The sequence below is a fragment of the Fundulus heteroclitus genome, unplaced genomic scaffold (genome assembly GCF_011125445.2).
Source record: "Fundulus heteroclitus isolate FHET01 unplaced genomic scaffold, MU-UCD_Fhet_4.1 scaffold_44, whole genome shotgun sequence".
Lineage (NCBI taxonomy): Eukaryota > Metazoa > Chordata > Actinopteri > Cyprinodontiformes > Fundulidae > Fundulus > Fundulus heteroclitus.
Window position 1 is genome coordinate 1,383,675 of NW_023396857.1, and position 14,951 is coordinate 1,398,625.

The following is a 14,951-nucleotide window of genomic DNA, read 5'->3' on the forward strand; positions in this document are numbered from 1 at the left end:
GTGGCTGGGTGGAGGGGTTCCTGGGACTCTGGGGGCACTTGGAGTGGGGCGCTTGGTGGGTCTGACTCCAGGGTCTGTTGCCCCCATATGGGAGGAGCTTGGGAGGCCTACGGGTGGCCCACAGCACCGCTTGCGGCGCTCTTGGGGAGCTACGCGGGGACGGACGTGGGTTACTGACCTGGTAGCTGTGCTGTCGCTGGGCGGGTCCTGGGTGGGTCTGGGGGCCTGGGGTCCCTGGTAGGGGGGCATGGTCATTAACATCTCAGGGCAGATGCTCTTCCCCTTCTTTGGGTTGGCATTCTGCTAGTGGGGGGAGGGGAGGGAGGGGGAGTAGTGACTTACCCAGCCTGGATGTCTAGTGTCGAATGTATGGTGAGATGTTTGAATGTTAGTGTTGGGGAGGGTTTAAATCTACGGGTGGTGTGGGGGGTTGGTGGACGTTCTGGTGGGCTTGTGTCCCCTGTCCCGGTCCTGGTCCGTGTAGTCTCCCGGTGCGGGTCTCACCTGGGGGGTGGGGTTTGGGATGGCTCGTGTGGGCTGGCTGGCCAGGGTCCCCCATCTTATTAATTTATTTACTTAATTATTATTATTATTATTATTATTATTATTATTATTTTTTATTTATTTTTTTTTTTATTTTTTTTTTTTGGGGGGGGGTTAAATACAGTAGGCATGGGGGGTGGGCTGGGGGAGGTAGAGGTGTTGGTCCTGGTGGGTGGTTGGCTGGCGGGCCCTGCGGCCTCTCCCCAGCCCCCGGGCTATGGTGGTGCCGCTGGAGGGGCCCCTTTCTCCGGGTGGGGCTTTCGGGGAGCGGGGGTGCCTATTGGAGTCAGTAGGGGAGCTGGCTCCCTGGGTTGGCTCCCCAGTCCTTTGCTCCCCATCCCCGGACTCCTCCCTCTGCCTGCTCCATCACGCCGCCACACATGTAGGTCCTTGGGGAGAGGGCGTTACTGGAGGTTTCCACCTTTTGGTGACGTCCCTCTCCCCAATTTTATCATGCATTTTAGACACTTTCACTCCAAACATTTTCACAACGCACATCCATGTAGGCCACGATATGGGGGGGGGGGGGGGTGGGGGGAAGACGTCTGGGGGGGGGGCTTATGTTGTGTGAGCCTCGCCCCGGGCGGCTCCCTTCACCCCCTCTCGCATTTAGACATTGAGGGTTCTTCTGGGTAGTTGCTTGGAGGGGGGGCGCTGGCACCAGCTCCCTTCCGGAGGGGGGGTGGGCTGTGCCGTGCACCCCCTTCGGTGCTCCCAGTTTTAAACACACCTGAGAACAACATGCAACAACACAACATCTGAGCGGGCGTAGGGAGGATCGGGGGTCTTTTGCACACCCCCGATCTCCGATCGCGGCACGGAGTCTGGGGCCTGGAGGAGGTGCGGGCCACTGGGTACGGGGTCTTGGTGGGGGGCTGTTGCGGCTGGCCAGCGGCTTACCGGATCTGGGGCTGACGCCTCTGCTCTCCCCAGGAAGGGATGGGGGGCAGGGGTGGCTAGGGTAAGGTCGGGGTGGGAGGGGGTTTATTAGGTATATAGTGGGTGATGGGGGGCTCTGGTCGGATGGCCCGTACGGGTCGTGTCGGCCCCCCCTCTTTGGGGGGCCTGGTCCGGGGGGCGCCTGGTCCGGGGGCGGGGCCGGGGGTCGGGCACAGGCAGTCGTATTGTTGAATTGTGGTGACCCCCCCCCCCCACTTGGGATTTTTGGATGTGAATGCTATGTGGGAATGTGTGTAAAGCGTCCTTTTTTTTAATTTATTTTTTATTTTATTTATATATATTTTTTTTTTGGTGTCTGTGTGCGGCGAGTGGGGCACAAGGGAGGGATGGTGTGAATGAGGTTTTTTTTTTTTTTTTTTTTTTTTTTTTCCAGGTTTGGGTTCGGTCCGCTCCCTCTCCCAAGATCATCTCAAGTCTCCGCTAGGTGTGGAGCCCATCCCCCCACGTCCTGCCCTCCTCCGCTGCGTTGGCGGGCGCCTTGACCCTCTGGCGCGTTGACGGTCCTCGGGTTTGGGGCGGGTTCCCGGGTGGGCGCCGGCCCATTCCCGGCGGTGGCTTCGCGGGGCCTGGCCCCCCGGGGGGCGGCCGGGGCCCCTGCCGCGGGGGCGGGGCGCCCCTGGGGCCTCTGGCCCCCGGGGCCCATGGCCAGGACCACTTCAGCGCGGCCGGCTGCCGGCGGAGCCCACGGGCTCGTCCCCGCGGCTCTTGAGGGCGTCGGCATTGCGGTGGCTGGGGGATTTCCTCGGGGTCGTCTCTCCTCTTTCCTCAGGGGGGGGGTTGTAGATTTCCTGTGAAGGCCCCTCTCGGGCGCACTGCTTTGGGGGCCCCTTTGGGAGTCCGGGGTTATGGGTCCCCTGACCCCTGCCTCTGTGCTCGGGGAAGGTGGGTCTTCGGTTCTCCACAATCACTATCAAGCCATTTCCTTCTGGATAATTTTCACCTAAACTAGTGCACTCTCACAATCTCCCACAGGTGCTGGGTCCCAGGTATTAAATGTTCACTTATATACAGAAAGGCTATAATTTATTTACTTTCTTTTACTTTTTTTTTTTTTTTAGGTATCACATTACACATGTCAGCTTAAATAATAATACATATGATTTAGCAATGGTATCAAGGTGTTACACGATTGTATCTGTTGCTTTATGTCTGTTGGTTGTGCTGTTCTTTTTGTGTCTCTTTCCAGGTGATGGAGCAGACAGAGGAAGTTTTATCATTCTCTTCCTTTCATCTCTTCTTTCTTTCACCTCTTCTTTCTCTTTTTTTTTCTCTTCTTGTTTTTCTTTTACTCTCCTACTTTCCCATTGTAGTGTCCATATAATTTGAAATTCTCCCTGCAGGAATCACAATAAAGCTATTTACACGCACAAATCAAGCGGAGCATTATGGCGAAAGCTGTTTGCTCCACTTGATCCTCCAAGATATCAATTTTTATTGCCACATTGCTAGACAGGACACTGGGAAAAAAAAAAAAAAACCCAACAAATGAATCCAGCAATGATTCAACCTAAAGTTTTATAACTATAAGAAACTGTTTTCTCATTCTTTTTTATTAGACAATCTTCTCCTGCTCCTTTAGGCTTAAAATCCCCCAAAAAGTTGCATTGTTATTGTATAAAGATATATTGACTAAAATTACATGAGAGAGTTTCTGAAAGTCCAGCTTCCAGTTTGGACAGAAACACTAAAAGGTTATTTTTAAACTGGGATCCATAAAGGTGACTGAATCAGGATTTACATAATAATTTATAGGTGAGGAGCCATTCAACAAAAGAATACCAATCTGTAGATTATATCGCTAAAAATAATACCATTTTAAAAAATGTATTTGATTATTTACAACATTTATCTGATTACGTAAACTTTGTCCTTTCTTTGCTGCTGTTATTTCCAAAGCAGCCTGCTGAAGCTGCCTGGCAGTAACCATGCATCCTCCCCTGGCCTCTCCTATTGCTGCGTGCACTAATTGTCCTGTGTCCAAACGTCCACACAGAGTTGTCCTCTGGGCACCGTGTCAACTCCGCCGGGGCTCATTACTGCTGCGACAACAGCAAGCATGATGCAACCACACTGATGACCTCCAACTGTGACTCTGACACCACCCTGCAGCTCAGAGTGGAAACATTGGGCCATTTTAATATATTTCAGCTGTTTAATTACTTATTAAATGAAAATCATGGATGCAGGTTAAAATAAAACCACAGCAGCCCTTCTACAAAACCTATGACATTGTGACCAAGCTGTTACTCAGTGCTTGTGTTGTCATTTCCCCAAATATTGCTTTAAAAACGATTTTTTTAAAGAAACTATTTACTTCTACTTAAGTAAACTGATGCTTTCACTACTTGACCAGAGCACTCAGCTCTGGTATGCGGTGGTATCAAGGTATGGGCTCATTTCCACGTCTGTGATGGCAGCTTTCATGCAGGAAAATCCAGCAGACAGTTTAACATTTCCTACTTTCAAAAAACACATTCATTCTCTGGAGAAGCTCTTTCCAAACACACTCTAAAGCTGAGGAAGAGGAGGGTACATCTGCTGGACTGGCCTTTGTGTTGTCCTAAACTTTCTCCAGTTTGGTTGATGGATCAGGAATTATAGAGTTGTGACATAAAATGGACAGTCAGTCCAAAACACCAGAGGAGGATAAAGCCTTTTCCCCCCTAATCACCATCATGGATCCACATCTCCCAGCTTTCATGATTTGTTGAATGAGACAGAGATCTTTCTTATCCACAGTATTAATCTGATACGGTATGACAGCAGCTTTACACAACTTCACCAAGTCAGCACTCAGCCGGAGCGAGGCCAGGTTCCCTGAACAGGCCTCATTGATGCTGTCTCCACTGAATCCCATGAGCACCTTAACCATTTCAGAATCAGAATCAGCTGTATCTGCCAGGTATGTGAACATAAACAAGGAAACTGACTCTGGATTGTACAACGCTCACGATACGCTTATACAGTAATACAATAACACAATAATGCAGTAGTAAAAATCAAACACAGTCAACAGTACGGAAAACACATGATCACATTATAAATAAGTTGGAACATGATGTGGCTGGGGGGGGGGTGATGGATCTGCAGTGATGTTTCTGGCCTGTTTCCTGACTTTGAAGATGTACTGGTCCTGAATGGATGTCAGAGCACAGACTGGGTGATGACTGTGTAGAAGTGGATCAGCTCCTCCTGGCAGGTTGAGATTCCTGAGCTGGAGCAGGAAGTACATCCTCTGCTGGGCCATGATGGTGGCAATGTTTAGCTCCCTGTTTAGGTCCTGCAATGTAGGACCTAAGGACCTGGGATAAAGAGTCTGTCCACCTTTTAATTACCTCAGTATCACAAATGGCAGCAATGTTGTTTCTTCCCCTTCACAAATTGATGCTTTCGTTGATGATGTTACTTCCTCGTTGCGTTTTGCATTAGACAATGTAGCCCCCTTGAAAAAGCAGGTGATTATTCACAGGAAGTATGTGAACATTTACAAAGTAATGACCAATTTGAAGAGTTTCAGTCAGGCTTTAGAGCTCATCATAGCACTGAAACAGCTCTGGTGAAGGTCACTAATGATATTCTCATGGCCTCAGATAATGGACTTGTGTCTGTACTTGTCCTGTTAGATCTCAGTGCTGCATTTGATACAGTTGATCACGATATTCTCCTACAAAGACTTGAACATACTGTAGGGATTAAGGGGAAAGCATTAGGCTGGTTTAAATCTTATCTGTCTGACAGATTCCAGTTTGTTCATGTTAATAATAAAAAATCTGCTTCAAACTCTAGGGTCACTTGTGAAGTACCACAGGGTTCAGTCCTTGGACCAATTCTCTTTACTATATATATATATATATATATATATATATATATATATATATATATATATATATATATATATATATGCATTTGTTACTTCCAGGCTGGACTATTGTAATTCTTTACTATCAGGAAGTCCACAAAATGCAGTTCAAAGCCTTCAGCTGATCCAAAATGCTGCAGCAAGAGTTCTGATGAAAATCAACAAGAGGGATCATATTTCTCCCATTTTAGCTTCCCTTCATTGGCTTCCTGTTAAATCAAGAATAGAATTTAAAATTCTCCTTCTAACGTATAAAGCCCTTAATAATCAAGCTCCATCATATATCAGAGCTCTGATTACCCCGTATGTTCCTAACAGAGCACTTCGCTCTCAGACTGCAGGTCTGCTGGTGGTTCCTAGAGTCTCTAAAAGTAGAATGGGAGGCAGATCCTTTAGCTATCAGGCTCCTCTCCTGTGGAACCAACTCCCAGTTTTGGTCCGTGAGGCAGACACCCCGTCTACTTTTAAGACTAATCTTAAAACTTTCCTTTGTGACAAAACTTCTAGTCAGAGTGGCTCATGTTACCCTGAGCTACCTCTATAGTTATGCTGCTATAGGCTTAGGCTGCTGGAGGACATCAGGGTCTATTTCTCTCTCTCTGCTGAGTTCTCCTACTGCTCTCCAGTCTGCATTGTTTGTTGTTATTCCAGCTTTTAACTTTTTGTTCTCTGTCATTTATCTCTTCATAGAAGGTACACCTGGTCTGGTGTTCTGTTAGCTGTGACATCATCAGGGGAGGCAGATCATCCTCTATTACCATCTAACATAGAAAGTACTCCTGGGTTAATGTGAGCTTCTGTGCTTTCTGTGTCTCTGCTCTGTCTTCTCTAACATAGAAAGTACTCCTGGGTCAATGTGAGCTTCTGAGCTTTCTGTGTCTCTGCTCTGTCTTCTCTACCATAGAAAGTACTCCTGGGTCAATGTGAGCTTCTGAGCTTTCTGTGTCTCTGCTCTGTCTTCTCTAACATAGAAAGTACTCCTGGGTCAATGTGAGCTTCTGTGCTTTCTGTGTCTCTGCTCTGTCTTCTCTACCATAGAAAGTACTCCTGGGTCAATGTGAGCTTCTGTGCTTTCTGTGTCTCTGCTCTGTCTTCTCTAAGCCCCAGTGGGTGGAGGCAGATGAGCGTTCACACTGAGCCTGGTTCTGGTTCTGCTGGAGGTTCTCCTCCCTGTTAAAGGGGAGTTTTCCTCTCCACTGTCGCTTCATGCATGTCAGTATGAGGGATTGCTGCAAAGCCATCAACAATGCAGACGACTGCCCAACTACCAAGATGATCCTGGATAAAAGAAAGAAAGAAAGAAAGAAAGAAAGAAAGAAAGAAAGAAAGAAAGAAAGAAAGAAAGAAAGAAAGAAAGACAGACAGACAGACAGACAGACAGACAACAGTTCCTGTTAATCAGACTCAGTTATGGGACTTGTTACAGCATCATAAGGAAGCTTTTCATTGGATTTCAATGCTTCTTGTGCATTTGAAGCCTTTGCTGTGTAGTTTCTCTGCAGCAGTGCATCTCTCTGGGGATTTGAGCTTCCAGCAGAGTCACATCGAGACTATAAAGATGCAGCATCGGAGGTTAACCACTAACAGATCTTCTCACTGTTCCAGCAACCTGTAGGTATCTTTGCTACACAGCTGATCTGCCAGGTCCCATTCCCAGCTCTTATATCTGTTAGGTTTTAAAGATGCTGATGGGTTTTTCCAAACTTTCTACACAGTCAGAAGATCTTCCTGTAGTGAAATGTTCTCCATCTCCTGCTTAAACTATTGTGTGCATTTACTGTAAAACTAGGTTTTGTGTTTTTAGTATAGTAAATATTTCATGGTATTGACTTGTTTTTTCTATTCTGCTTTTTGAATACAGGAACTACTATTTATCACATCTCTTTATAAGGATTTCTAGATACTTTAGTTCTGAAAAAGCAGACCTCTAAATTCCTTCTCAGTTGGTGTGATTATTGATCTTTTACTTTAAGACACTAACTGTGTAACATGAGAGTGAGAGATAAATGTATGGAAATCCAAAAAGGGTCACATGTCAGGTGCTTTGGGACATCTTGTAGATTCTGGTTAAATGTGTCAAATATGCCGACCAATCTATCTCATTCCCTGGTAGATCTTTCTGAGGTCTCATGCCTTGTGTTTTATCATCAGTAACCGGAGGACCATTTAGATGTTTTTTCTGCATCATATATCTCATTTAAATAAATGGATCAGGTTCTTTCATATGTTAGACAGGGTATTAAACAATGTGAATAATTGGTGACCATCCCCGAGAACTGGAATTACTCACCCTGTTCTGGATCTTCCATCAGTTATGGGACATCTTCTCTTTAACTACAGCATCATTTCCACCTATGTTGCTACATTATTCTATATTACAGGTGACATATATTACTGACATGTGACAGATTTATTCATTTGCGCAGATTTTATGCATCATAAATATGTACTTTAAGCTTCTGGACTCTAAAGCATTGTGCTTTGTCTTCAAATGTAATTCTCTGAAGTTCAACCCTTCATATCTTTATGTCTTCATGTCGTTAACTAAAGACAAACCTAATTGATTTGTTCACAGCCTCAGACTGAAGGTGATTTAATTATTCTGTCTGTTTTCAGGCTGACCGAATCAAAGCTGTAACCAGGCTGGATTCAGTAGAAAGATGCAGAACGTCTCCTCACACAAGCACTTCATCCTCACTGGTTTTCAAGAACTCGGAGAACTGAGGCCGGTCCTCTTCGTCCCGTTCTTCCTCATGTTCATCGTGGCTCTGCTGGCCAACTCCCTGCTGGTGTATGTTGTCATTTCTCAGAGAAGCCTTCATCAGCCCATGAGCATCCTCATCGCCGGCATGGCGTGTGTTGATCTCTGCCTCCCAGTGTTCTTTGTCCCCAACATGCTGCTGAGCTTCCTGTTTGACTGGAAGGGGATCTCTCTGATTGGCTGTCTGGTTCAGATGCACTTCATTCACTTCTTTGGATCTTTTCAGTCCACCTTCCTGGTCTGGATGGCTCTGGACCGATACTTTGCCATTTGCACGCCTCTCTGCTACCATGAACTGATGTCGCTGCAGAGATTCCTGAAGTTTATCATCCCGCTCGCTGTCAGAAACATGCTGCTCATCACTCTGTTTGTGAGTTTGGCAGGAAAGCTGTCGTTCTGCAGTAATGTGATGAACCACTGTTTCTGTGAGCACATGGCCTTGGTGGAGCTGGCCTGTGGGAGCACCAACATCAACAACCTTGTAGGTTTGATTGCCGTCTTCCTCATCCCTGTATTTGACTTCTTGTTTATTGCGGCCTCCTACATTTTCATATTCCGCTCCCTGTTGAGGTCGAGTACCACCAGCGTCAAAGGCCTACACACCTGCATCACTCATGCAATAGTGATCACTCTCAGTTTAACAGTGGCGCTTATTGCTTTTCTCTCATATCGGATTAAGAACGGCCTCCCTGCAGCCACCCGGGTTTTCTTCAGCACCATGTATCTGTTGTTTCCCAGCTGCTTCAACCCGATCATCTACGGCATCAGAACCACTGAGATCAGACAGCAAATGCAGAAGACGCTGACAAACTGGAGACATTTTGTCCAAACTGAACCAAAGTCTTCTTAAATGATCAATTAAAGATGCTGTTTTTTTTATTTGGTTTTGCATTGAAAAATGTTGACGGGAGAATTAAAACACATTGGTGCTGGGTCCTTGCTTTCTGTGGCCATGTGGTGGGGCGTTGCAGACAGATTAATCGTTCTATAATTTTCAGATGGTAAGTCTTGCTGTAAATAGTTCTATCTTTGATCAAATCAACTGCTATTCAGTGGAAATCACTGGGTGCAATTGAGCAGGATGCAGTGCTGGATGCGTTTTGTCATTTCACTGATTGCTTTAGCCACAATTTGATAATACAGACCCCCACCAGCAACTAATTTTAAAAAGCTCACCATGCCTTCGCTAACCCCTTGAATGTTGGAGACCCAGTACACAAGTTTGCATTCAGGTCGTCACATTTTAAATAAATACTTAAAAAATTGTCACCAATGAGCCAAAATGGCCGCCAGCTTCTCTGCTTTTGATAAATAACTTGAAGTACCTTGGGGTTCCTTAATAGTTTCCTGTCTAACATTCTAACCAACACTACTTGGCTTTTGTGGTCACAGAGGAGCAGCCAAAAAATGTAAATGCTAGAGAAAAAAATCAATGATGAAGAGCAAAGGATTTATGATCACCAACTGAGTGGTGAGTGTCTTGAACAGGTTGTTCAACAATGACCTGTGAAATCCTTGAACATACTGATGGTCCTTCTACGGGTTTCCCAAGAACCACCTATTAATGGATGAAGATGAAGAAACCTAGATGTGGGCCTTCATTATCTAAAGGACCCCCCCCCCCCCTTTTACTGTAAGTAAAAAAAAAAGAACAAAACAGCAGCTTGGAGGCATTCGTCACTTTGAGCATGCGCTTCCTGCTATCTTCTTCATTCCCAGGATACTCTCCTGAATCCTGACCAATGTTTTTACATCAGCAGTACCTTCCCATTGTAATTCTACCTGCAGTCAGATCTCATCCTGCGACCTGCACAGACATGATGAGTTTCTTTGACTGCATCAGGATGCACAGGATGGCCAACCTGCATGTGATGAGCACACAACGTGGCCTGGCACGATTCATCCGTAAGGTTGGGAACAGAGCGTATGGGATGTGTGGCTCCCATATTCAAGCATCCCAGTATTAATCCTCCTGATGCTCATTCAGCATCTGTAAAAGAATAAAGTGTGGATAGATGGTGGCAGACGCCCAGGCGTTTATTTTATTCCATTTCTGTGGAAGACTGTTTAGGACATTATTCTAGGAAATGTTTTTAAATTAGCAACCACTCATCAAGCTCCTTTTCTCCCATTAGACTGAGGGTATGGTAGTAAGTATGTAGTGCCTACAGTTTTCCACAGGAGGGCATGTTGAACACATTCAGTCCACCTAACACAGAAAGCCAACGCCAATCCAGTTACAGATCAACTGCTAAAGGCCAGAGACATTAATTCCTGCTTTCATGTCTGTTAACGGTCAACTAAGATCAAATTAAAAAAAACACACATAGAATACACAGATGCATTACTGAAGTGTGCAACACGTGGGACCCATAACGACTACATTCCTCTTGTGTTTACAGTATCCTTTATATTTATGGAATTAATATGTATTACAAATGTAATAAAAGTAGACCGTAGTAACTGTATTGGTCTAGTTTTTTCATCAGATCAACAGGCAGATGCATCGTCAATTTTCAAACATTGTTAACAAGCTGGATAAAAAGGTATAAATATATGTTCATACATGTGACTTTTAGCAGAGGTTTGCAACAGGGTTCTGGAAGCAACCAAGTCCTGTCCTGAAAGCTAATTCCTGCATAGAACTAGGACAAATAGAACAAAGTACTAGATGTCACCTCAACAATAAATAAATTCTCAATTTGTGAGGATTCGGTTATGTATCAACTCACATATAAAAAACATACTTCAATGGCTAGATAATGTAAGTTAAGTTTATTTATACAGCACGTTTCAGTAAACAAGACAATTCAAAGTGCTGTACATGTCCAGAATAAGATTACAGACAGAGCAAAAACAAAGGAATAAACTAAACAAATCCTTGACTAGAACTCTTGCATATATTAACAAACATACAGAAAGACTTAACTCTTTCTATTAATAATAAGAAATGACATAAGTGTGTTCTTGGGGATTTTGTAATTTTGTCCAAGCTTTCTAAAGCAACAAATGGAATAACTTGTTTTGTTTCATTGTTTCACTGGAAAGAGCTTAATCACTAAAAATTCAAAGCTTAATTTTTTCCATTAATGCTTCCTCAAACCTACAACTTAGGGTCTCTGATTTGACCTTTCTAAACCACAGCAAAAGTGGGAGAATTGTTTCTATTCAGGATAAAGTTTCACTGGAACAAGCTTCATCACTAAAAATTCTAAGAAAGCTACAGAAAGCAGCAAAGTAAGGGAAGAAAGCAGAGTAGAGACGGTGTGTGTGTGTGTGTCTATGTGTTTTATTGTAAACATGCGTGCGTGCGTGCGTGCGTGCGTGCGTGCGTGCGTGCGTGCGTGCGTGCGTGCGTGCGTGCGTGCGTGCGTGCAAGTGGCACTGAGTTTGACAGCAGAACTCAGTCAGAGTTCAGATTGGATAAATCTACTGACATATAAGCATGCAATAGCATCTCAATCATATTTGAAAATTGCAAAGATTGTTCACCTACAGAACCTTTAATTTCTAATTTTGTTGATTTTTAGGCATTTGGGGGTGGAGTTTGGATTAATGTCTGGCTGCAAAACTTGAGTCCACTGCAGGTTAGTGACACAAAGTGAAGGCCAAACAGCCTCCTTCCTGAATCACTTTTATCTCAGTACCCAAAGCATTTTGACAACATGAAGATGGTATTTGGTAAATGTGAGACGTCTCATTGTGTTTATTTGGGTCAGCAGCAGTTCTTGCCTGGAAACTCTCCGATGGAGGTAATAGACCCCTTGCATCTGACGTCACAGTCACGTGATTGGGGGTGCGCGCCTCCATCTTGGTGGGCACGCTAGCCTGACAGCCTGTCTACTACGTGACAAAACGGGTGATTTAGAGCGTACTTTTACTTCGTTTATTTATGGAATCTAAACAATGCCTACGACTTGTTGTGCTCCCGGTTGCACACAGAGGCATTCCAAATCGTTGGATGTACGTTTCTGTCGTTTACCGAAGGAGGAAGGACGAAGAAAGAAATCGATATTTTCAATGAAAAGAGCGCAGGCAGACACTCCCAATGGACTGGGGGGGGGCATCATACTATGAGAGAATTTGCAGTCTACGCTTCATCTCCGGTAAATTACAACTTAATTCTGCTCTATTCATTGTTCTACTTAAATAGCGGCGGAGGGGAGGTGGCGATCGCTACACGGGCCGCTTCTCCGAAGCAGCAGACAGCGGCGGCTGCGGCGGCTGCTGTAGTGATCATTACACGGGCCGGAGAAGCCGCTGTTGCTGCTGTAGCAGCCGCTGTCTGGAGCAGCAGGAAGCGGGTGCTGCTTCAGACAGCGGCGGCTCTCAGGCCCGTGTAGCGATCGCCACCTCCCCTCCGCCCGTTCACGGGCGCTAGTACTTCTGTGTTTACGCTGCAATGTCGCCGACACCCCCACCCATTTTAACAAGACAAAAACACCTAAATAATCCGTAGTGAGTGATGTTTTTTTAACCTACCTGGCGGGTCTTCCTCTCTGCTTTCTGCTGTTACACAAACATGTCTGAACATCCATCCATTTTCTGACCCGCCTAATCCCTCATGGCGTCGCGGGGGTTGCTGGAGCCTTTTTCCTGATATAAAATAATTGCAGCCGTCCAGTAGTTTCAGGGGCTTTCGTGCTCTCTTGTCCGTACTGGCCTGCGTGTTTATAAAGCAGCTGTGTCGCGGTACGGAACCCTTGGCCAGCATTTCACAGACTCGCTCTGTCCCTTCAGGCTTTTGCTGTGTGGATCTGGCAGTCTGATACCATCAACCATCAACTTACTCTTAAAACGATCTTGTGATTCGTTATCTAAAGAACAAAAATACCTGGAGAACTCGTCATTTTGTCAAATGGCGTGCCAACCAATATGGCCGCCACGCAAGGGGTTCTGGGTAACGGAGTCTTGTGGTTGCAAGGGGTCTATTGTTTCCCTGTCTCATTTACTGATGAATCAAGAACTCTGATTCTAACTGAGGCAAATTAGGTTTGCAGAGCTAGACATGTTGTTCTGGGATCTTCTTTCACCTGGATAAGTTATTAATGAACTCTTGGAGTAATTTTGGTAGGCCAGCAGCTCCTGGGAAGGTGCACCAATCGTTTATGTTTTCTCCATTCGAGAGTAATGGTTCTCACTGTGGTTTTCTGAATAATGCAGCTGTAAAAGGGGCACAATGTCATATGTCTTATTTGTATCAGTCCCAAGCCTAGATAAATGTAAAGGGTTGATCCAGGAAAGGAACCCAGTGTGAAACCTTGGACACATTTACATGCACATGAAGGACATGATCTCCAGACTGGATTGGTAGAGGCCCTGGTTAACATCAGCCATCCTCAGGACTGGTGATTGATAGGGTACAGGTGTAAATTTAGTTACTGTTGGTCAGCAAACAAGAAGAAGATGTGTCCATAGGCAAAGAGAGAGGGGGAAAGGCAAGAGATTAGGAAACAGAGTAGAAACTTTGAATGTTGGGACCATGACAAGAAAAGCCAGAGAGTTGCCTTGTAATGACTGGAAACGGAGAACCCAGAATTCAGCCAGACAAGATCAGATAGTGTTTAAAAAAAAGGTTATTGAGAAGTAAACTGCTGCAGGCCGAGGGTGAATCATCAGCATCTGGGACAGGAACCACTTTTCACAATCCGTAAACAGGCTGGGAAGATGAGTGAAGGCTCCTGTTGGCGGGTAACGTCACTTGTGAAGCCCAATGTGATCCAGAGTCCAATTAGGGCAGCTTGATCTGGCAGGTAATTGGTGGTCAAAGGACAGGCACAAGGTCAGAACCGTGATGGCAGAGACAGGCAGGATAATCAGGGGAAAAAACCAGAGTCCAAAGTCCGAGAGCAGATCTAGGGACAGAGCCAGGTGATATGAGATCCAGGGAAAATCCAAGACAGAATCCGGGGGCAGAGTCAGGGCACAGAAGCAGGTCAGAGATCCAGATAGCACAACAATCAGGTCCAACAGGGGTTAGGCAGGCTCAGAGAATCAGGAGGCAGAAACAGGTCAGGTTACAGGCAGGCAGACAGGATTCAGGAACGCTGGATTAAACACACCGGTGGCTCGTAATAATCTGGCACTAGTGACTGGTCTGAGAGCTGGTTAAATAGTCAGAGGTCCAGGTGAATCAGGTGAAGGCTAATGAAAATGGGGTGCAGCTGCACAGGTGTGTCAAGTGGTGAATCAGACCAGCACTAGTGCCAAGATCATGACATGCTTGACATGATGTGGAGGAGGAAGGTGGAGATACCGTGCGTTTAGGAGACCAAGTGGGTATGTATCAAGCCTAGTAACGTAAAAGCAGGGTTCAAGCTGTTCCACCATGCTGTGGATGGAAAGAGAAATGGTGTGGGAGATATGTTGAAGGATGAGTTTGTCAGGAATGTTCTGGAGTTGAAAACAGAGTCAGACAGGCTGGTGAGTCTGAAGCTAGAAACTGTAGGTGTGATGTTCAATGTTGTTAGTGGTTATGTCCCACAAGCGGGGTGTGAGTTAGAGGAGAAGGAGAAATTTTGGAGTGGAGTAGATGAAGTGATGAAGGTTATCCCCAGAGGCGAGAGAGTGGTGATTGCTGCAGATTTCAATGGACACAATGGAGCTGGGAACAGAGATGATGAGGAAGGTTAGCGTCATCAAGGATTGACATGGAAATGTACTGACAGATGCAACAAGTATGATGGGAAAACTTTGAAGATTTGATGAATAAAGAAAAATTAGAAGGAACAAAGAACAGAAGAAGCTATCTTTGTGGATGATGTAAGGAAAGTATTGAAAAGGATGAAGAATGTAAAGGTAGTTGATCCAGTACAAACTCTCACATGA

General features: G+C 45.4%; 1 protein-coding gene across 1 annotated transcript; it reads left to right on the forward strand.

Annotated features, from left to right (window-relative positions):
- Nucleotides 1–8,022: 8,022 nt before the first annotated feature.
- LOC118560514 (olfactory receptor 52K1-like) lies at nt 8,023–12,458 on the forward strand (the record flags this gene model as incomplete). Its single annotated transcript, XM_036131544.1, has 2 exons — nt 8,023–8,930; nt 12,437–12,458. Coding segments are annotated over exons 1-2 (930 nt in total), but the record flags the coding sequence as incomplete, so codon positions are not given.
- Between the last annotated feature and the right edge of the window lie 2,493 nt (nt 12,459–14,951).